A 22793-nucleotide genomic window follows, 5' to 3' on the forward strand; every position below is an offset into this window, starting at 1 on the left:
GTAGTGGGTGTTAGAGGCACTCTTGTAGTAATAATAATACCCTTGTAATGTTACTGTGGTAATAAGAAACAACCTTCTTTTATTAAAAATGGATTGATATTCCTGTGATAGCCTTACTTCAAGTGGATGTTTCATTTAACAAACCGCTGTTGTACAACCAGCTGCTATTCGTAATATCAGTGCTCTAGACATGTTAGTTGCTGTGTCATCCTTACTTTCTTGACTTGTTGATTTATGTGTTCACTTCCTCCATCAGGGTAGATTGTCATTCTGGTGCCTCTCTCTTGCTCAGATTCTAGCACTCTTCTATATTTATATGGTAGTAGAGGAGTGGAGCAGCAGACATATGAACTTTTTTTGGCTTTTAAGAGGCACTCGTGCCTGCTGTGCATGTTGAGCGATGGGTGAATATCCCACAGTGAATATCTAGACGGGTCTGTCTTGTTTTCATGGCAGCGTTTAGCACAGCACCTTTTAGCTCCTGTTTAATAGAGAAGGGTGATGAATACCTGCTGTGTTAGATTTAGTCTTGATTCCTCAGGAGATGCTTTTATTATTCTCTGTAAGCCAGGCAGGAACACAGCACTACATTTCTAGTGTCATCCTGGTCAGAAATAGTCCACACCCCTTCCTCTGTGATGCATCTTAACGACTCTTAAATTCCTGTCAGCACCAAGCTGAACCTATGAGACCTGTGATACTATTGACATGTTTTTAGCAAAATAGTTAAGAGAACGCTTCTCTCTAACTGGAAAACTTTGATTAAGTAAATCTTTCTAGCAGACGTGCTAATGTCACCTTTTGCACTTGATTATTTTTTAATTTAACTTTTGCTTTAATCTTGAGCAAGGAATGTTATTTAAAAAAATGTCAGCAACACCTCTCAGTGATGGGCTGGTATGCATTCACATCAGAAGCTGTAAGGCATATTTTCTCTCGACTGTCTACGAAACGACTTTTCTTCTTGTATATAACAGAGGGAGACATTCTGTCACACTTTGAACCACTTTAAATTATTCCAGTTTATAACTATTACATTGTAGCAAGCACATCTTTTATGTTCCCTCATCTTTGAAACTCACGTATAGCCTCAAAGCTGTCCTTGACATCTCAGCTCTATTTGGGTGTTCAGAGAGCCACTGAAAAGGATGGTTTCCTGTAATTCTGGACAGGAACAGTTGTAATAAAATATAACAAAAATAACAGATGGTTTGCTTTGGTTGATCATTACAATTTTGACCTTGATGATGTCATTAGATGAAAAGCCAGGAGATAACCAAAGTCATTAAGATTCCACCTCTGGAGACCAACGATATCTGTACCAAATGTTTGGTGATCCGTCCAATAGTTGCCATGAAATCTCATTAAAACCAAAAATGTCTACCTCATTGTAGACCCTAGAAGGGAAGTCAGGGGATTACAAAAGACATTGGCATCATTACTGGGGTACAATAAACGTGTACAAAATCATGGCTACCCATTCAGTTGCTGGAGTATTTTAGTTTGGACCGAAGTGTTAATAATTTTCCTGAAGCTGGTTCCATTTTCTGTGTGGCTTTTCTGCTTTTCCTACTTCTATATAATTCATATTTGAATACCTTTTCATTTGGGGCTTTTGATTGACCATGGACTGTCAAAACCTTTGTTTTTGTTGTTTTGCAAATGCTTTGAGATGTGAAAAGAAATATCCCATAGATCAGTCATTAAAGTGATCATTAGGTAGAGTCTACATTTTATATTAACCAGCCCAGATTGAGAGAATACAGATCACAGTGACATAACGGCAGCCGAGGGGCCAAATACTGCAAACAAGTTAACAACTGTTAACTAAATTCTGGCTAAAACTTTCACTATTAGACTACTTATTATTCCATCAAGTGATTATTTTCATTATGAGTGCTCTTGCATGATTTTGGACTTTGAGGAACTCATGGTACCTAATTAAAGTGAGAAGTCGTTGTCAGTGTTTTCTTTGCCTGAAGAGTACCTAAAACACTTCTCCACACTGGGCGAGTGTTATTATCCATGTTTGTTGCCCTGACGAGTTCTTTAACTTCTTCAACTTAGTTTGTAATCTCACTAAGGCTACTCAGTCTGAGACACACTCTCACAAAATCTATGTCCCAAATCAAGATATTTAAACAGACTGTCCTATTCCAAAGGCTCATTCAAATGTGGACCAACACTTCTTTTGCTAGAGTTAAGAAGACAGTACTATACCATTAGTATTAAACAACGTATTTAGCTCAGGTGGCCATTGGACAAATTATATCATAAAGTTACCATGAAGTTGCTCATATTTACAATTTTGTCGATGGCAAACTTGAAACGTTTGAACCTTCCTGCTTGATCACACACAATATTATTTGCTTCCTGTGAGCTTTTGGAGTTTCACTTGCAGAAGAGCAGTAGGTTTACCCCAGTACCCTTGTGTTGTTTGAAGGCCACATCTTCATGGGCTTAATTGTTAGGAGCTGATAACCATCACACAGCCCCCACATCTATTGTACTGTAATATGGCATAACAGCAGATGTACAATGATTACAACATGTTCCCGTTCCTGGTTCAGAAAGCATTCAACATTGTCAATATATTGTATAAATAACTGTATACAGACCTTGCAGTAAAGCAATGTATCTCTACAAGACCTCAATCGTCTTTCCAATTGGGTACAGTTAGAACTGGATCTTTGTGCAAAGCAGAAGATGAAATGTTTACATGTTTCTATACTTCTCCAACCTCCCTATAGTTATCCACTCATGAATCAACCAACTACCAACCATGACCCTGAAGTTCAACCCAATATCACATGTACCATACGCTAGTGTGTTATAAAATGAGTTTCTATTATGTTATATAGTGTATAAACTTAAGGTGTGACATAACTCTGTGTCTTAAGAATGTTATTGTCAGTCTGTGGAACATAACTTTAATCCAGGCTGGAATATCTCAATCTTTCTATACAAAATTATTGGATATTGCAACGAAAAGTACATATATACATGTTGCCCATGTGATAAACATACCCAGACATTTATATTTACCATTAATTAAAATGTCCACTTGATAAAGAAAGACCTTAAGTAAAGCTTTACCCAGAATCCCAGAAACATTTGGTTCCTGGTTTGCAGGTTTTTGGCCCATGGCTGTTGTTACATCAGTGTGATCTGTATTCTCTTAGCCTGAGCTAGATAATATAGAAGGTAGACTAAAATGAATGATCATATTAATTTCAGATTAATGGAATATTTCTTTCCATATGTTACCACATAGCTAAAACATTTTGACAGTCCATGGTGACATGTGTAGATGACTTATTTTATCCAACCAATAGTCCAAAATGAAAAGGTATTCAATTTATAAATTATGATTAAATCAGGAAAGCCTTTCTTCTAAGAAGGTGGGACTGGCAAAAGCTTGTAATTTTTATAGTCATGCTACTTTGGTCCAGACTAAATTATATCTCAACTATTATCAAATGCCATGAAATTTTGTACAGATACTCATTGTCCTCAGGGTGTGTTGAGAAATTCTGTGTAGTATACAACGCCTCTTGTTTTACAAATCATTTGTGCCTGCAAGATGGATATTTATCCAGTCTACACATCATTCCGTCTTATTTTGTAGTTATTGGAAAATGCTTCCTGCTAAAGTACTCCCTTCTTCACCAATCTCCGCTTAGACATTTTATTTGACTTTATTTCATTGCAGCGTTTTAATAGCACGCTGAATAATGTTCCCGAGGACTTTGTTCACTGCCAGTAAACATTTCTGGGGGAGAAGTGTGCAGTGAATATTGCTTTATTATTAAATCAGTGGTGTGAAATGCTGCTGAAACAATGGTGTCATCAAAAAAAAAAAAGCCTTCCCACTTGTGAAGTATAGCAATGCCAACATCTGTGCTGTCAGATAGTCATGGCTGCCAATAATGTTTACACGACACATTCATATCCTCAGCGCATATTGTTTTAAAACCAACAATATGAAAAGCTGATGAAGCTGCCGTCATGAAAAAGTCCTTCTCTTTTTTGTCACATTGACACCGCTGCCAACAGTGTTTTCAGTCCTCCCCCCCCCATTGTTTTCAGGGGATCTTCTCCACTTTAATGAAACACTGCGTCTTGGTTGGGGATTTTTAAAAGCTCTTTTCACTGAGCAACATTAGCATGAATTTTATTTCCATTCACATTTATCCCGCTGAGGCAGCAAGTCTTTGCTGCTTTGATGGATTTTCCCTCTCACTTTTTTTGATTCGCAATCCGCTAACACTTGTAAGACAAGCTTCAATACATGCCCTCTAAATGTGGCTAATGCCTCTGCTAAAATACTCTCCATTGAAATGCATTGTGAACATAAGGTAAGTGCAGTGTATTTATCACAATGTGCTACACACACACATATATATATATATCCCATCCCATCCTTGAGATCATACTGTAGTGGTAAGTCACAAAGCAGTCGGGCCCAATTCACGGCAGAATTTTTCCTCCTACTTCGAAGCAAAAGAGAAACATTTACTATCTCATGAAAATGCAAAACAGAGAATGTTTGAATGCTATGAATGGGATTATATTTGCAATGGATGCTGCTTTTTTTTTTTTTACATCTTTTATCCCGCACTTTTCCTTGGCAACGTAACATCACTTTGACAGGGCTCATGTGTTTGCATCTTCAATTAATCCCAGCTTTAAAAAAAACAAAAACTAACACCCCCCCTCAAGAAGACATAAATAAATAAATACAGAGTCATGTTGGTATTGTCCAGCGAAAGGCCACATCAACATGTGTTATGCATGATTAGCAGTTTATTTAGTGTGCATGTGTTCAGTCTCTCACGCTGTATCCTTGTCATCCACTGTTTCCATTTAGAATTTGTCAAATTGATTAACTTTGACAGTCACTCACCCCATTTTGCCCTTAAATACCCCTGAGCTAATATATCATATATAAATACAATATCAGATCAGAGTTACTTCCAGCTGTTTAACACAAAGCAATGTCAAGCTGCAGATAGCTGGAAACACTGTCTCTATTGTAAAACATTTGTTGTACTTTATTTAAAATAAGATCCTTAGTATACACAATTAAAATATATTCTAAAACTGTTTGAAAATCAATCAACTATGGTATTGATCAAGCAGTTTGGTAGTACCAGTGTCTCTTATAGTCTTTTTCTCATTGTATGTCATTGTTGCCCTTGAGATTGGACTTAAAGCTATATGAGAATGTCACATTGGATAGCATCAAAGTGTAATAAGCATTTAAATTAAATGTTTTTTACATTTTATAGTATACAATTAATTGATTACAATAATAACAACAAGGTCAATAGATAATGAAAATACTTGACAGGAAATGACTTGGTTACAGCAGCTACATCCACAGTCAAGACAGCCACACGTAACATACAGTAAAGGACTTCTCTAACTATCCACAGGAAAAACTACAAATTACTAAAATACCCCAAAATTGTACCACATGCTAAAATATAATTTATTAGAATGAAAATAAAAGAAGCGATGAAAAGTTTTCAGTTGTCAACATGAGATAACACAATTGCTTTAGATGGTGAACAACTAGAAGATTATTGTTAATGTTTACTGATATAAGCATGTTAAAGTATAAGTTGATGTACATTAGTCAACCTTAGATATGTGGTAGAAACATGTAACATTTCAAACATATTCCTTATACAGTTTTAGAAAAAAAACATACAAAATACAGTGTTGATGACAAGGTAAACACATTAAGAGGCAGTAACATTAATGATATTCAAAATGATACATCGGAGAGAAAAGTTGGAAGTTTGAAGAAGAGCTAGAAGAAGTTAGGAAAGCTGTCACAATACACAGACAACTAGACTGTAGAGCAGACTGCACTTTACTAATGAACCCTACTTCAGAGAAATCCTGTAATTGTAGAATAATCAGTTTGTCTAAGCAGAGGTTTATTAAGCTGTTTGTTATCTTTGTAACATTTAATATACTTTCCTAATTGTTCAGATATGTCTGTGTTCCCATGGAAACTCCAGACATAGATACCGGCAACGTTATCAGACGCTGGCGCAGTGTATTGTTATTGATCTGCGACAACACCATTTAACTGTTATTCTTATCAACTGTAGTGCTGCTGTACATGAATTGAATGGCTGGGAATCATAGATGTTTATTACATCAATGTCACAATGTTACATTATTAAAGCAGTGAGCGTTTTATAGTCAAAAGAAAGTCAAAGAAAGCGAGACAAACTGTTGACCAGAAATAACACAGTAATGTCATATTGATTACTGAGAGGTGAGAGAATATTTACTCGTGTATCTCTTTGAGTTGACAGGCAGTGTCAGTTTTGTTAAAGCTTTAACACGCAGCTTGATGCAGGCTTGTGTTCGAAACAGGTGGGAGTAACCCGTTACGTTATAATAAAAAACATAGTAAAATTAGTAAAACATCTAAATCAGAATTATTTTAGACTTTAAACGTATCTACATATCAAGAAAAGAGACACAATGTTACAATAGTGGAGGCTCAGTGATACAGTGATGACTATTGTCCCCTAATTGGACAATGACGGGTATCTGTACCACTGAACCCTGTGTCACTACTGGCTGACTGCAAACCATGCTTCATTTATGTAGTAAAGATATATACAATTGGTGGAATGTTCAGATAGTTTCCTCATATTTGAACTGTCAAGTCCGTTGCTGTGTCTCAAGTTGCCTACTTCTGTACTTACACTTCATATTTTGAGTGAAATCACACTTAGAAGTATGGGAAAAGCTTGCTAACTAGCTTATCATCATATCGTGTAAGTGTGGCTGTGTTTCATTTAAGACAACACTAACCTGTCAAAATGTGTGCACTACTTAAGTCAATACGTAGTGTACTACACATCCGTGTACTAACAGACGTACGTGATATGAGACACAGCATGTTTGTAGTTGGTCGACATATTAGCTATTAGCATTTGCATGTCAAAGTTAAACTCAGATCAAGTTAACTTTTTTACAAATTGACAGAATGCATTGAAAATAATACATTTTGGTTTTGAATTATAATGTTATAACTGCTGATGTGACTGAGCTTTTAGCCCTTCAGTCTTAACCTTATCCACAGTTAAGCAAGTCTTAAAATAATGAGGAAAAAATGATGAAGTGGATGTGATCTAAAACACATCTTTGCACTTCAGCAAGGAGCAGTTTCATTACTGTGTACATTTCCAATGCTTTAATTCTTCCCACATATTCCCCAGTGTTAATATAAAGGAGCTTTTGAATTTCCTCTTTGATATCTAACTTGATTTCCTACATTACTGTATTCCACTGTGCAAAAAGCTCACTGTAGTAGAGAAGAGTTTTAATAAATGGCTCAAGGTGAGGTACGAGTTGTTCATATTGCATTCCCCCAAGGATGGACTTCTTACTGTACAACAATTTAACAGCTTAAAATGAGAGAAACTCAAGAAGCTATTGTACCCATGTGCTCACATCCATGGGGATGGTTTGTCTTGCTTCATTTTCTATGAGGAAGTCACAGCAGGTCTTCTTTTAGTCTACTCGAGGATCTATATTAATGTACTCTTGTTGGATCAGTTATCACAGTTTGAGTGGAATGGAAAAAATAACTGTAATGTTCAACAAGGACGCTTCAAAAAAAGAAAAAAAAGTTGTTTTCAAGCTTTTCTTTAATGCATGATATCATTAACTCTGCTTGGCTTCCATCTCCATTAGCCTACATTTCAACTATTGATTTTAGAAAACTTTTATGCTCTGATCTGTTTCAAACTGAATCCAGCAGTGGGTTCAGCTTCCCTTCTGGCTGCCCTTTCCCTGCCATCAGTCTGAGGCGAACTTGAGGACAAATTCTCCCCCACCACCATTGGTCCAGAACTCCTTTTTTTTCTCCTTTCTCTTTTTGTTTCATTGGAGGTGTATTTTTTGTGTGAATCCAACAGCGGGTTCAACTTTCTTGAACCCAGACGGGGACTCTGGGACGGAGGCAGACAGCGAGCCTCAGCTGGCCTTTTACACCGACCCAAACCGCAGTCGACGCCGGAGTCGAGGTATGAGAAATGGTAACGCCAACAGCGCTTGGGGCTCAGGGGGTAAGGAGGACTCGTACACCTACAGACAGTTTATCCCGCCGTCTGACGGTATTACCATCGTCACAACGCATGACAAGTAACCTTTATAGTGCATATAGCAGATGGATAGTCCAGTGTGTGTGTGTGTGTGCGTGCTCGTGATTTGGACTCCTTATGGAAACACATAGACTTTGTGTAAATGCTCTGTGCTGTATATACATCGGTGTGTTTATAGTGTTTTGTCAGTGGTTGTGAGCATGCAACACTGATCTCAGTGCATCTGCATACAATCTTGTTGACTGTAATCAAACAAGACTACGAGATCAGAAATTTTCAGTGGCAAATATTTAGATATTGATTGCATCTTGAAACATAAAGAGCACCACTTTTTTGTAATAATGTTGCACACAAATATGATTTTTTTTTTTAAGGAGGATGATGTGCAAATGCTGTCAAAGTGAAAGTCGTGGGCACGCTTTATCTGTCGGCATGCCATGTCCTTGCAGCTTTGATATACAGTAATGGGGTGTGGAAAGGAGAGACGGAGGAGGGAAGAAAAACATTAATAAAAAAATAAAGAGGCAATGCACTCAAAATAATAGCTTCCGTCAGAAGGCGTTACAAGCCTTTACAATGCCTCCGAGCCAATTATCCCCACGTCATGTGCACAGGTGTCACAAACACGGCGAAGCCTCCAGAAGTGCAGCCAACACCTTTAATTAGAGCCAGGTTTAAGAATAGAATAAAGAGGTTGCGATGCAGCTATAACTCATGTTGTTTAGATCCAGGGGAAAGGATGATTCACGAGGCCTGACAACAATATTTCTTCAAGTGAGACGACTGATGAGAGGGAGGATGAGAATATTGAAATATTACGTTTTTTTTATTTTTTATACAGAGAAGATAAATGTCCACGGGAGAAGTTCTGCAATGAAAATGCAAGCCAATATAAACTTTAAAAAACAATGTCAAAAGAGGTGAAATTTTGCCCACATGCAGTGTTTTCTGGCTAAGTAACTTGATTAAACAAACTAACTTTACATAGATATAATACAACAGGTCAGCTCTGTGCCATGGCTTTAGTTTAAAGGATCACCTCTGGCACTTTTTTGAATGATAAAGTTCTTCCAGGGTAATTTAAAAGTGACAATGTAATCTAGAGTTATTCCGCTAGTGAAAAATAACCGCTTTAAACAAAGCGCGAGTGGCTCCAGTCAAGGTCATTGTGTGATTTTTTTGTGCATGTGTGTGTGTATATGTGTGTATGCATGCCCCTGTGGGTATGAGGTCACGTTTAACACTTTCTGTGTTGCGCTCTGGAGTCAAAGAGATAAGGGAAGCATTCTCACTCTGGCGGGGAGAGGAGAGGAAAGTGGAAGAGGGAAGGTTGCGAAACAACCTCTGAACCTTTTTTATTCAGGCCCATGTCTCTTTTATTTGCCCCCCACATCCCAGCGTGGGTGTTAATACCATTCAAAGGTAGATCTTATTTCTGTGGCACCGAGTGGCTCCAGCCTAAACCTCCCAAAGGCTGGCACTTTTTTGATCCAAAGGTCCTTTTCATGGGCGCTAAGCCCATTTTTTGGCTTGTTTGTAAAATGACTCTGTGTAGGCAGATGTGTGTAGATGTTCGTGTAACTTGAGCGCATGTGTGTTTATGGTATGGAGGTGTTGTGTCGGGGGGGGGGGGGGGGGATTAAGTGCGGTCACTGATTCACGTATCTCTACCCGTTTGTTGTTCCCGCCTCCCCCCATTCCCCTTCCCTGTTTGTTTGTTCCCAGCAGCAGGTTCCCCACGGAGCCCCATCAATAAGACCACCCTGACTCTGATCAGTGTCATCAGCTGCGTGATCGGCCTGGTTTACTCCTCTCACCTCTCCTGCAACCTTTCGGTGCGGGTAATCCTACATGTGCCGGAGCACCTCATCGCTGACGGTAAGGTTTTACACCGGCTTCTGATTATTAGACACACACACACACACATACAAACAAACACACACCTACCTCTCTGTGGGCACCTAAAGCCCCGGGGGGCTGAGCTAGCTTTTATTTTTTCCTGTGCTCTCCAGGGAGTTCAGCCCGCTATATCTCTCAAACCGAATGCAGGCATTTTGCGGTCGAGCTGCTGTTTTGCTTCTCTCTCTCTCTCTCTTTCTCTCAAAGACAAAGGTAAATGCCAGGTCAGCCCCCCCCCACCAAGGTTTCCCATGTGAAACCACACAACAGATGTGCCCTCAAAGCATCAGAGCACATTGAAGCCAGGTCGCAGTGACCACCCGCAGCAATCCCACCATCACTCTCCCCCTCCCCCCCTTGTACTTCCTGATATGTTGAACCACCTCGCTAATGAATTTCAATGTAGCACCTGCAGTCGAAAAAAGCACCGCGGGGGCCAAGCACTGGCTCCTGCTGGCTCATTGGCATTTTTCAGCTGTCACAGGAGTGAGCTTGGCAGTCCAGATATATTATAGACTGTGACTAGGCTCACTCATCTATCATCTGGAGGTCTGATTTGATTCGGAGCGCTGCTGCCTTTCCGGTGGTATACGCTGGCCTGCCAGGGAGATATTAAAATTCCAGGGAGGCGTCCAGGGAGGGAACTTTGAAAGGAGATGAAAGATGGCGAATTCGCCTGTTGAATTACAAAACTGGGATCGATTTAGAATGTTTCCATAAATGTCTCCACAATCTCATCAGACTTGATTTGATGTCACGGTGAATCAGATGAAAATCTGGATTCCACCACCAGGGAAAGAAGCTATTAATGCCAACAGCTGCGCATGTGTCTGCCTTCAAACACTGTGAAGAAAAAGCACAGTAATGTAGAGTCACACCTTTTCTCCTTGGCTTTCACATCAGGGAAAGCAATCATGTGGAGATGTGTGTCTGTTTACATTGGGATAACAATATCTACTGTTCAAGATTCATGACAAAAGACACCACAGACTTTTCTTTACGACCAACTTGGAGATAGTGTAACATACAATATCATCTCAAATAGTATGGTGTGGAAATATGTTTTTTTTAAGCCATCTTTCTTCTCTGAGATGTGACCAAAGAATTTCCAATATGTATAACTATCCTGTGGCCCATGTAAAGACAACATCTATGTATCAGTTCTGGTGAGAGACCTGGTCCTAAACCTTCATACTATGTATCACAGCTATGAAAGGCAATCAGCCAGAAGCTGGACATTCCAATCACTCAGCGGTGAGTCTTCTTGGTAAATTTGGGGTTTGAAAAAGTACACAATAAAAAAAAGCTAACAGATGGCTCGACCCCGTGACCAGACACATACATAGAGAACGCCACACCCGAGAACAAGTTTGCCAATTTTTATTCACAGATAATACCAAATTTAACTAAAACTATGGGAGTCAGGAGGCTTGGCCAAAAAGAACAAAAGATTAGTAAAGGCGTGGGCCAGCTGCTGGGCTGGCGTGGGCCAGCCCAGCAGCTGGCCATACGACCAAGAACCTAATCTAATGAAACAAAGCCAGGAAAACTGGACTGCTAGGTCACCGTCCTCTAAAGGAACAAAATGAAACAAAAAAACAAAAAAAACAAATGAAAAGTGTCTCAGTTGGTCAGGGCTGCATGCCAGTAGGAAAAGAGATCTCCTTCTCCTCTAACCTCATATATATATAGTACTTATCAGCCAGCTCATCAAGAGCACTTGAAAGTGAAAGGGAGAAAACAAAAAGGGAGGGGGAACCATAACAGTAACCAAAAGACATATTTACTCTGACCAAGACAGGCCTCCTTCATGGAAATATTACAGTGATACAATTGACTAGAACTGTAGTCTCATCTATCTTCTGGCCACCGGTGGCAGCACTGAGCAAACTGCTGTTGAGCACCGTTCCAGTCATGGGTGAGGAGGGAATCATGCGACATCACTGATTTTACACGGTTTGTATTCACTTTAATGGAAGAGACCTTTCTTGGTTGGAGTTAGGGCTGGGTATCAGTACTCGATACCTTTAAGGCCCACTGCCACAGCAGCTACAACCCATCTGTGGTGGTGAAGTCGTGTTGAATTTGACTCAGCATGATTGGCCCACTTTGAAGACTTTCAAAATGCATTTGTGTAAAAATCTAATCATTTAGATGTGGAGGAATGGTAGCATTTTATGAAATTTAATAGTTCTATTCACATGATGGGTATTGAATGAAGTACTCTTTTGGTATCAGTATCACTTTAAGGGTACTTGGATTGGTACTGGTATTATCTTTTCTTTTTTTTACGATACCCAGCCCTAATTGGAGTAAATCATGCTTTTACTTTTCACCTTACAATTCACTGAGGAGATTGTTTACAAGTGAATAAGTTTTAGTTTTCAACATTTTTTCTTAGAGACACTAAGTGAGTGTGTCTAGAGACTGCAACACATGTTATGGTGGTTAACTTTCTTCTTATGTGTTCTACCCAAAACCAAATAAACAAAAAACTATTAATATTAATGGTTCAGTTAGACACTTCTTGTTTTTCAATTGTTTTGATTTTTTAAGCTCTTTTTCTTTTTTGAACTCATAAATATCTGATGTGATATTGCTAAATTTCTGCACAACAGCCCTACTCTGACCTTGATTAAAGTGCTGACTAATTGACTATTTAAGCGCCGCATCCACTCCACTGATTCCCGCCCTGGAAGAGATTCACACTTGAAGCGATGATGAATAACTGAATCAAGGGGACTGTCAGAAGTCAGTTTGTAAATTATTTCTAGTATAAATCCAAAATGTGTGCATATTTAAAATCCATTTATTGACGCAAAAACAAACTACATACCCAAATAAGGACAATGAATGCATTGTAAGACAGAAACTGTCACACTTCTTATTGGTTCCTTGAGTTTGACATTTTTCCCAACCAATTTCATGTCTCTTCACAATTAAGCAAACAAGATGCGTGTGGCCATTTGGACTGGTGCGCTCTAGTTTTAAAGGGATCATCAAAGGGGATGGCGCTAACTAGGACACTCCAAGCCTGCCAAGAAGTCATTAAATATGCTTGGGTTAACAAATGCCCAGTGCAGCCCATGTTTTTTTGGACAGGGCTTTGGTCAATGAGTTGTGCTGCTAATTCACAGAGATCACACAGAGGAGATCTTTTAGTATCAGGTATTATAGTGACACCTGCTGTGTCGTCAGGTGTCCAGAGGCCTCGGCCTCCTGATAGACTTGGTGCTGTGGTCTTTATATGGATAGTGACAGCATATAGGTGATCTTCTATTTTCCAGGTTAGCTTTAGTGGCTCTGAATGGAAAGATTACAGTAAATCCTTACTGAAGAAAGACAATTTACAGCTTTATGCAATCCTACACATAGATTTCAACTGCTCTACAAGTTTACTCAGCTGGTCAGATGACAGAATTTTTGAAGGTTTTTAACTAGAGCCCATAATGATGGATTTATGGGTCCGATACCAATATGATGGAGTAAAACAATTCCGATATCAATTTATTATTCAATAATTTTATATAAAAATAATATTTACATAAACATATCTTTTTTTTTTTGCAATGATACCTTAAATGTAGTTGTCAAACACATTTGACAAAAATATGTAATGAACGTATGATATCTTATAGTTGACAAACTTTATTGTTTAAAATGACATCAGTACACTGAAACAATAAACTTCACTGGGAATTATACATTATAATTATATATATATAAATAACTAGAACTAACTAAAGTAAAAAAACAAAAACCATATATGTATATATTAAACTTGAATTAAGAAAAAGGATCAAATACATATTAAATGCTGTTGATATAACTATCTGTAACTATAACAAAAACACATACAACAAAAAAAAAACATACATATAAAACTTGAATTTTTAAAAAAAGGATTAAATATACGTTAAATATATAACTTAAAAAAATATCAGCACATATCTGACAGCATATAATCAGATATATGCAATAAGCAATATATATGCGTTAGGCCAATATAGGCCGATAATATCGACTGACTGTTATATCAGTCTGGCTCTAGTTCTAACTCATGGTTGTGGTTATACTCTTTTATATGCACCATGCAGTGTAATTATTTATCCTGGAACAAATGTTGGCTTATAGAACCTAATTACAACCGGTTCAGCTAAGCTACATGTATATGCAACATTTCAAAGAGCCTTAAAAACTCTGAACAGACATTCAGAAGGTGTTTACATGATACTGGAATAGCAGTCAGATCCCATCATGACATATTATTACTTGCCACCAATGCACACATGAGAACATCAGGGGAGAGGAGTGTGTGGAGATTCCTTAGTACACTGAAAGAAATGTCCATAGAAGTAATACCAAAATGCTGTAAAATCATGACATCAAAAAACTGTCAATGGAAATACAATGGAGCATTGTTTACTTACTTTACTTACTTACTTTTTAAATACTAAACCATTGTTCCATAGACATTAAGCAACAAATGGATGTAAATCATATTGAAAGAATTGGTTAAATAGCATAATAGTCATGCTAATTCAGCAGAAATCCAATAGTGAATTCACTTGATTAAAATGGAATTTTATACATTGTTAACCGTTAAATTTACAGTTGTTCTGTAAAGGTGATTTCAGTTTTGTTGTATTTTTTACAGAATTATTCTGGCAACCACAGCTGCCAGTTTTTTCCCATTAAAAACAACAGGATTTTTTTTTTTACAGTGTAGTTCAGGAGACAACTGTTAATTAATTGTCAGTTGTTAATCTTGTAGGCAAAACTGCCGAAAGCCTTGAGAAAGAGTTACGACCCTCTCAAACAGCTCGCGACAAAGAGGGCCAAACATATAACTGAGAGTCAGGATTGCAGAGAATAAACCAATGTATTAACTAAATAAACCCACAATTACCAAAAGTTTAAGTGGAGTTTTTTTGCACACTATATGGAAAGTCATTGACTCAGTATGAAATGCATGAAAAGCATAGAAGCACGTAACACAATTTTCCACTTTACCAACGTGAAGGACGAAGAAGACGAGGGTTTTCACAGTAAAACCTGTTGGCAAACAAAGACACACCCAAATCCTCCACCCAGAGCATTAAAACAACCCAAACCAGAACGGGCTGCTTCATTCTCTACACTAACATGTCATTTTGTTATTTATGACATTGTCTGACCCTTCAGCATTTTAATCTGAGCAAACACCACGAAAAGAAACCTCTATTTTCCCCTCACTGCCGCCTGTTCCTCGTCCTCTTGGCGCATGTGTTAGGCTGCAGGGAAAGACAGCGGAAGCCTCAGCTAGCTGCCTGTGGTTACTGATAACAAAAAAAAAAGTCTATCTTGTCATTATAGGTATTGCTTCATTAAAATGTTTCTCACAGTTTGGATATTTTCATCTTTTTCAGTTTTTTGGAGCTGTCAAGGTTTTTTGCGTGTTAGCCGCAGCTCTGACTTTCATAACACTAAATAATAAATTGAACTTTCAAATATTGCAGCAGGAGTTTGGACAGAATTGTTTGAGGCTTTTAATCTTAACTGTGTTGTAGGTCAGATTCATCTTGAAGCCAAATAGAGTCTCACCTGTTAGGATTATTATTATTTTATTAAATCAGCCTATTTCTTTTTTTTCTCTTTTTTTCCCCCTCCCTCTTGATTCCAGTTTGTTGTCTTTAATTCAGATGAAGATATTTTTGTAGAAAGTTCCAAATATTCCATCCATGTCCTTTTTAAATTATGGAACCCCAATCTTCAGTTATTTGGATTGAATTTCCCCTCTCTCTCTCTCACTCTCTCTTTCTCTCTCCTCCCTCCTCAGGATCAAGGTTCATTTTGCTGCAGGGGAGCCAGTTGGACGCCTCAGACTGGCTGAACCCGGCACAGATCTCGTTGTACTACCAGCAGAATGCCAGCGGGCCCTGGGTGAATGAGCTGTGTGGACGACGCCTCCTGGACCCCTGCGAGCACCAGTGTGACCCAGAGACAGGTGAGCCAAGAGTTAGATAGAATCAAGCATCGATTCTGCGTTATACCGGGATTGTTACTATGGAAACCTTATTAATTATTAGTTGATATGAGCCAGCTCACAGCTCTCTGATTTGACTGGCTTCCATCATCATTATCATCTCCATGGAAACAACAGTTACATTAGGTCAAACGTTAAGATAATTAATCTGGCAAATGAGTAATGTTTATTTGAAGTAACGACAGCGCAGAAGGCAAAGTGCACCTTAAAGGATCAAAATGAAGAAGTGAATAAACAAACTGTTAAATAATCTCACTACTATTCATTGGTAGGGCACATGCGTTTTTTTTCATTGTTAATAAATAAAAGTTTGACCTCATCATATGTCAACCAAATAATGTGACCAATCATGGTCTTGCAGAGCTTTAGGTGTATTTCTATGAAGTTTTGTATAGAAAACATAGTGAAGTGGTAGTGTTAGACACTGAAAGTGAAAGTGTGGCCTCAAACCCTGGGGAATCAAGAGATACTGAAAATGCACACTGTACCAATTTTAATCTGGATTTTTCTCATTTTTCATACAAACAAAAACATGTGGCATCAGGATAAGCTGTAAGAGTTTTTAATCACATAAAAAAAAAATCTACAAAGAGTCAACACCAAATATGCACAGCATGCAAAACATAGCTGTGTAAACCTGACATTAAGCCACCTGACTATTATATTCCACATTTGTTAGCATTTCTAATAAATCTTTTATCTGTGTCTTTTTTAATGCACTTGCCCTAATATTGCACATCTGGATACAGTGTTTCCTAATTTCTGTAGATTTTAGGAGTTTAAGACAAATAATTGATAATGTCTTTTTTTTTAAAAGCAAAACTTTATTGCAGGTCTTTAGTTTTAAAACTGGTCCTGAAAAAGTTAGTCATAAAAGCATCACTACTCAACTTTTTGGTTAATGTCTAAGTAGTGAATGGTTTGTGACCTATTCACCAAACATGACTACTCTACTTTTAAATATTTAATACGTGTGCTCATACAATTATATTGCACTTGTACTATACGTCTTCTGTTAAAGATGGATTAAACTGAGTGGACAGTTTAACAAAGCAGTTGCTTAGACACGGCCAGCTTGATAGTATCATTATAGAGCATTGTTTAGTTGATTATCCTGTCATTGTAAATGGCTTGTACACTTGTCGTGTTTTGATTAGGAGGGGTATTAGCTACTGAATGGTCTCAGTAAACTCACTCTTGACCCCTTGCTGTGTTCGTCAACAATAGTACAGGCAGTGGCTGTATGAAGAAGCCTCTGTAATTGTTTACAGGTGTGTCCGTAACTGTGCTCCAACAGGCTGCGGGCCTGAAATGGAAAATAGATTGCTTGGAGCACTGGACAGGGTTTACCCCAGGAGAGCTGTCTGTGGAGCTGATTAGTTAGTTCACATGTCTCCACTGTCAACTTCATTTGTACTCAGCAAGTTGGTACATGCTGTATAAAACATCTAGTTTAAAGATCCCCTCCGGACATATTTTTATAGAAAATACTCTGTGTGGAATAATTGTGGATGACAAAAAAGTTCAATTGCATCAAATATGCAGGTTTTTTTTGAAACACTAGTCAGAAAATGTCTCCTACTTTCTATACTCAGTGTATGTGCACTGGAGGTTAGTTGCATACTAGACCATGATTGGCTCTAAGCTAGTTGTGATGTCACAAATCATGCTCACACTTACATGACATTAAGTCAGATTCAAGGCACAGAGAAACTTCGATCTCCGTTTCGTAGATGAATGTGAAAACAAATTTCACACATACTGTCCATCATTCTGCACAGGGATGCTCAAACATCCAAGTAACTAAGCAAAAGTGTGTTTGAAGCTTTATATTTTTTATTCTGGGATTAAAACTAGAGAAGAAATGCATGATTTGCAGTTCAAAAAACTCCTTTTTAATCTTATATGGGCCATTCCTGCAGCCCTTCGGTTCAGCCTCTGTCACTAACTGGCAGTTTCCTGTCTCTTTAAGGCCCACCAACCAATGAGCCCACTGTTAAGTTACCACCGATGCAAACCCAACATTTCCTGGTTTGCCTTTTCATATTAAAAGCTTTTAAATGATTAAATAACAGGAGACTCGTATCGTGAAGAATTTACAAGAAATTAAACATGTTCCTTTACCAAAATTAGCAGAGCTTCAACAGTATGGCAACCAGCACACCTCTAACAGGTAAACACTCACAGCATGCCAGCTCGACTTGAGTCATGACTCAGCATGACAGTCCCCAAAACAAACACGGAGCAGTGAACTCACATTACACGGAGCAGATGGCCATATAAAGAAATCTCTCACAAGCTAACGTTGGCTCAGGCTGAAAGTAGAAGAAATGTGTGAAACTGAGTGTTCAGACTGAAGCCGGTACCTTATGCTGACAGGGATTATTTTCTACATACATTTACCTCCTTTTTTGACACTTTGGACATTTTAAATATATAAACATTCAAAGCTGTAACTGTAAATTATGTATGATTGAGAATAAAGAAAATTATAGGTGCCCTTTGTTGAGTAATTTGACCAAATGTGAAGCTGCCTGTCATAACTCCATCTGTAATTGCTCTGCCTGAATAGATGTGGGATATGAAACCCATTGAATTGTTTACTCTGGGACTAATAGGCTCTCAAGTATACTGCATTTCAAAGCCAAAAAACCAAAAAAAACAGGAGCTTCAAATAACAGTTTCGGTGATGGGGAAAACACTAAAAGACAGAATTAGAGTTAATTACCTCAATAATAAACAACTAATCACAGAACAAAATGAAATGGCATGTCTGAAAGATTTAATAGCCAGCCAACCATAACTATTATGTAGCTTACATTACCCTCCATTACATACTGATGCAGATAGAATCTCCCTAAAACTATACAAGGTAAAAATAGTGGATAATAGAGGACATGTCGGAAGGTCAGGTCACTATATAATTGCTGTACATAGCAGTTGGAGACAAATCCGTGTTCAAGAACCCATTAAATGGTAAATGGACTGTACTTATATAGCACTTTTCTAGTCTTTTCAACTACTCAAAGCTCTTTCACACTACATGTCACATCCACCCATTCACACACTGATGGCAGGGACTACCACGCAGGGTTCCAACCTTCTCATAAGGAGGGAACAAACATTCACTCGCACATTAATACACCATCGGGGCAGCCATTTGGAGCAATTTGGGGTTAAGCATCTTGCCCAAAGACACATCGACATGTGGCAAGGAATCGAACCTCTAATCTTCCGATCGGTGGACGACAACTCTACCTCCTGAGCCAATGCCGCCAGGGTGTAATGTCAATGACATATGACAGCTAAAGCATCCAAATTATAAAATTAAACCCAGTAAACATCCATCATGTGGAGTTTTTGTCCCCCTTTGGACACATAATGTTTTTTTTTCCTTCATATTTTTGGGCATTGCTTGCCTTCACTTAAAAGTACTTGGCATAGAGGCCAACAGGAAACAGAGAGAGAGAGGCGATGACCTGCAGCAAAGGTCCCCTGCTGGAATTGAACCAAAGGACGTTGTCATTATGTGGCATGCGCAGTAACTACTTGACTACAAAAGGCGCTCAACTGATACTACTTTTAAGACAATTCCTTGTAGAACTAAAGTATAATATATAAGCCCAAGCTCCTTAAGTTCATACCTTTGCTTTGTTGCTCTTTTGGTTGACTAATCTCACATACCTCTGTCAATTGACATATTGGTAAAGGGAGCACTAACGAGGCTCCTAAAATGAATTTACTGTTAAATCGTCACAAACATTTCCATCTGAAATAAATACACTCCATTCTTCCTACTGACAAAATGTTCACACAGGGATACAATGACCTTTAACTGTGAGAGAAAATGATGACTATTAAATGATACATTTCTACTGTGGATAAACTAACCTTGCACTGTTGATTATGTGGTGTTGCTTTATCGTCAGACAACATCTAGAGCTGCCACTCGACAAGCTAATGCCCCCTATCTCTTACACCTATCAAACGCTGATGTTATATTCCATCAAATATCGGATCGATACTGGCATCTGCTTTGTAGTGAGTTTCCATTGCTCTTGCTGTGTGTTTGCTGTGTGTTCCTTATGCTGTGAAAGCCGCATGGGGAGTTAAATACGCAGTTTTATGTCAAATCTGTTGTCAGATACTCACAGAAGCACTTGTTTTTTTTTCTTAGCGTTTGTGTAACCTCACAGTTGATGTCGTTTGTGCTCAAATTCCATTCAGATATTCTCAACAAAAGCCTTTCCAACAAAAGGTTTTCCCACATCTTTTCTTTTTCACCAAGTTGCATTTTTGCACAGGTGAACAGAGAAAGATTTAAGGCCGCAGAATTTGAAATGTATACACAATGGCATCGGTATGATCTGCAAACATAGACGACTGGCCAACCCTGTAGTTTTTCTCCTTAACACACTTCTATCTTCTGTTCTGTTGCATGTAGTTTGTTTTCTTTAGCACAAGATCATCTTGTCAAGTGTCCTTACACTACAGATTGATGGATGGATGGTGGAATGCAAGTTTGATGCCATGTCTGAAATGACTGATAAATAAATCATACTGTTGGCATGTTTAGAAAAAAGAAGCAAGTCAATACATTTTGATTAAAATCCATCTTTGTGAGCAACAGACTGGATTATTTGAAAAAATGCAGAATGAAAAGTAAGCACCAGCTTAGCACAATATTGTTCTGCTCTTCTATTTAATCTTTACTGGACTCTGCATGATCACGGGACTCACAACCGCTTACGACTAATGTCTTTGCACATGTACTATTGCACACAGACTGTCAGCTGCATAGCTAAACAAGACATCGATGTAAAACACAGCTGGAAATCTAAAATCTTGTCTGTAATGGCATGACTGGCAAACCGCTGATTGACGGGATGATACATGATGTCACACTGGGTGAAAACAACTTAAAATTTATGGAAAATCAATTTGACCTAGTTGTTAATGCAGAACATCTTTCTGAAATATGAGCAACAACCATCAAACATGAACTTAAACTTAAAAATATGGTGGAGACACAACATTTGATATGAAATAAACAGACACCACATTGCTGATAAGGAGGCACGGCAGCACATTTAAAGTCTAATTATCGTGTGTTTGCCTCCACCAGCTCCTCCGCAACATTTGAAATTAGGGCCATGTGAAGCTACTGTACATTATGTTTTATTCAAGCCAGAGACCACATTCAAATTCCAAGTGATGAGAACAGCGTGCTGATAAAACAGAATTGTAGAACATTTTATTGTTCAACAAGCTCTTTATCACTCCCTCTGCCAGTGAATGCATTTTGATCTTCCCTGCCTCCAAATTCACTATGAAGAAAGTGGGAGGCTGTAAAACAGAATAATATAATACATCTTGTTGTTTTAACAAGTTAGAAACAATTTAGCCTGAAAAAAGTCCTTATTTCTGAAAGTAAATCTCACTCCACAGATGCCAATAAATACTAATTTGAGTCAACAGTGTGTAGTTATTCTCAGACTTTATTATAGTTTAAGTGACTTTAGTTCACTTAGCAAATCTTTCAGTACTAAATTAGAGGATAAACTGTCATACATTAGGTCTTTACTTTTTTTTTTCTTGCAGTTTTTGTCAGCAAACATTTTCAAAGTGAGTTGCTAATGTTCTGTATCCCTATGGAGGCGATGACACTAGAATAACTGAGACTAGTAGAAAGAGGAGAAAAAAAGTGTATCAGAGACTGAGAACCAACAAAACTTTAAATTAGTTTCAAGAAAAATGCCATTACTTTCTTTGCATTATATATTAGGCCTTAAATGAGTATCTGTAATCATGTTGTTTGCTGAAAGTAATAATCAGACTCAGTTTTACGTGCAATAAATAAATGTCTCTTACAACAAGTCCCCTAAATTAAAAGACAAAATACTTCTAGAATGATACATAGAAGTATAAAGAGTGGTGTCTGTGTGGTGGTTGGGTCAATCTTGGTGGGAAGAAACAGCAGGCATTGTAGTGAAAATGCCAGTCCTCCCATTCATTTCAATAGGGGAAGTGCATTTAGGATATGGGGTGTGGGGGTCTTCAGGGGCGATGCAGCTGCTTGCGGCAGGAAAGTCGAACCACAATCAACTCTTGGAGAAACGCAAGTCGACATCGCACTGCGGTGGTCAATCAGAGGCAGCAATTAAACCGATCAGAGCTGTAAAACCCTGCCATGAGGGAGGACTAAGATGTAACTAGGAAAAGGGGAGGACATTTCTCTTCGTTTGATAACGTTAAAAAGAAAGTTAGACTTTGCCGATGGCTTGCCGACTCATTTTAAACGAGAAGAGAAAAAGAGGGCCCCAGAGAGAGACAGACAGAGCAGTGGTCAAGTGAACTACAGAATTAATGAAGAGAGCAAGAAGTGATGGCGAAAAAGTCAGTGTGTGAGAGGAATAAAATGTTATTTTCAGATTATTTCATAGTGGGTATAAACAAACATTGTACATTCCTCGACCCTGCACCTCCTGATTTTGTGTGAATTCAGCCTAACTCACATTTGACTCAACTAAGTAAGCGTTAAGCTTTTTCTTATTCGACATCCTGGTCAACAGGATGACATCTCAGTTCAATACAACTTTATGATTGGTTAAGATTAGGCTATGTTAATCACGTTTACTAATTTGTTATGGTTAGGAAAACTTTATCATCATGGTTATAATAGTATATCCAACCCTATCCAAAAAAACACCAAAACTCAACCAACATCGAGT

The 22793-nt window shown here is 38.2% G+C and overlaps 1 protein-coding gene across 1 annotated transcript in view; it reads left to right on the plus strand.

The window, feature by feature from the left end:
- astn1 (astrotactin 1) overlaps positions 1-22793 on the plus strand; it is a 395016-nt gene that overhangs the window by 110235 nt on the left and 261988 nt on the right. The window contains exons 6-8 of the mRNA XM_062428582.1: positions 7953-8102; positions 9864-10016; positions 15856-16023. Coding sequence (XP_062284566.1) covers positions 7953-8102; positions 9864-10016; positions 15856-16023 — 471 coding nt within the window. The remainder of the gene's footprint in view (positions 1-7952; positions 8103-9863; positions 10017-15855; positions 16024-22793) is intronic.

This window comes from Scomber scombrus, chromosome 11 (genome assembly GCF_963691925.1).
Source record: "Scomber scombrus chromosome 11, fScoSco1.1, whole genome shotgun sequence".
Classification (NCBI taxonomy): Eukaryota; Metazoa; Chordata; class Actinopteri; order Scombriformes; family Scombridae; genus Scomber; species Scomber scombrus.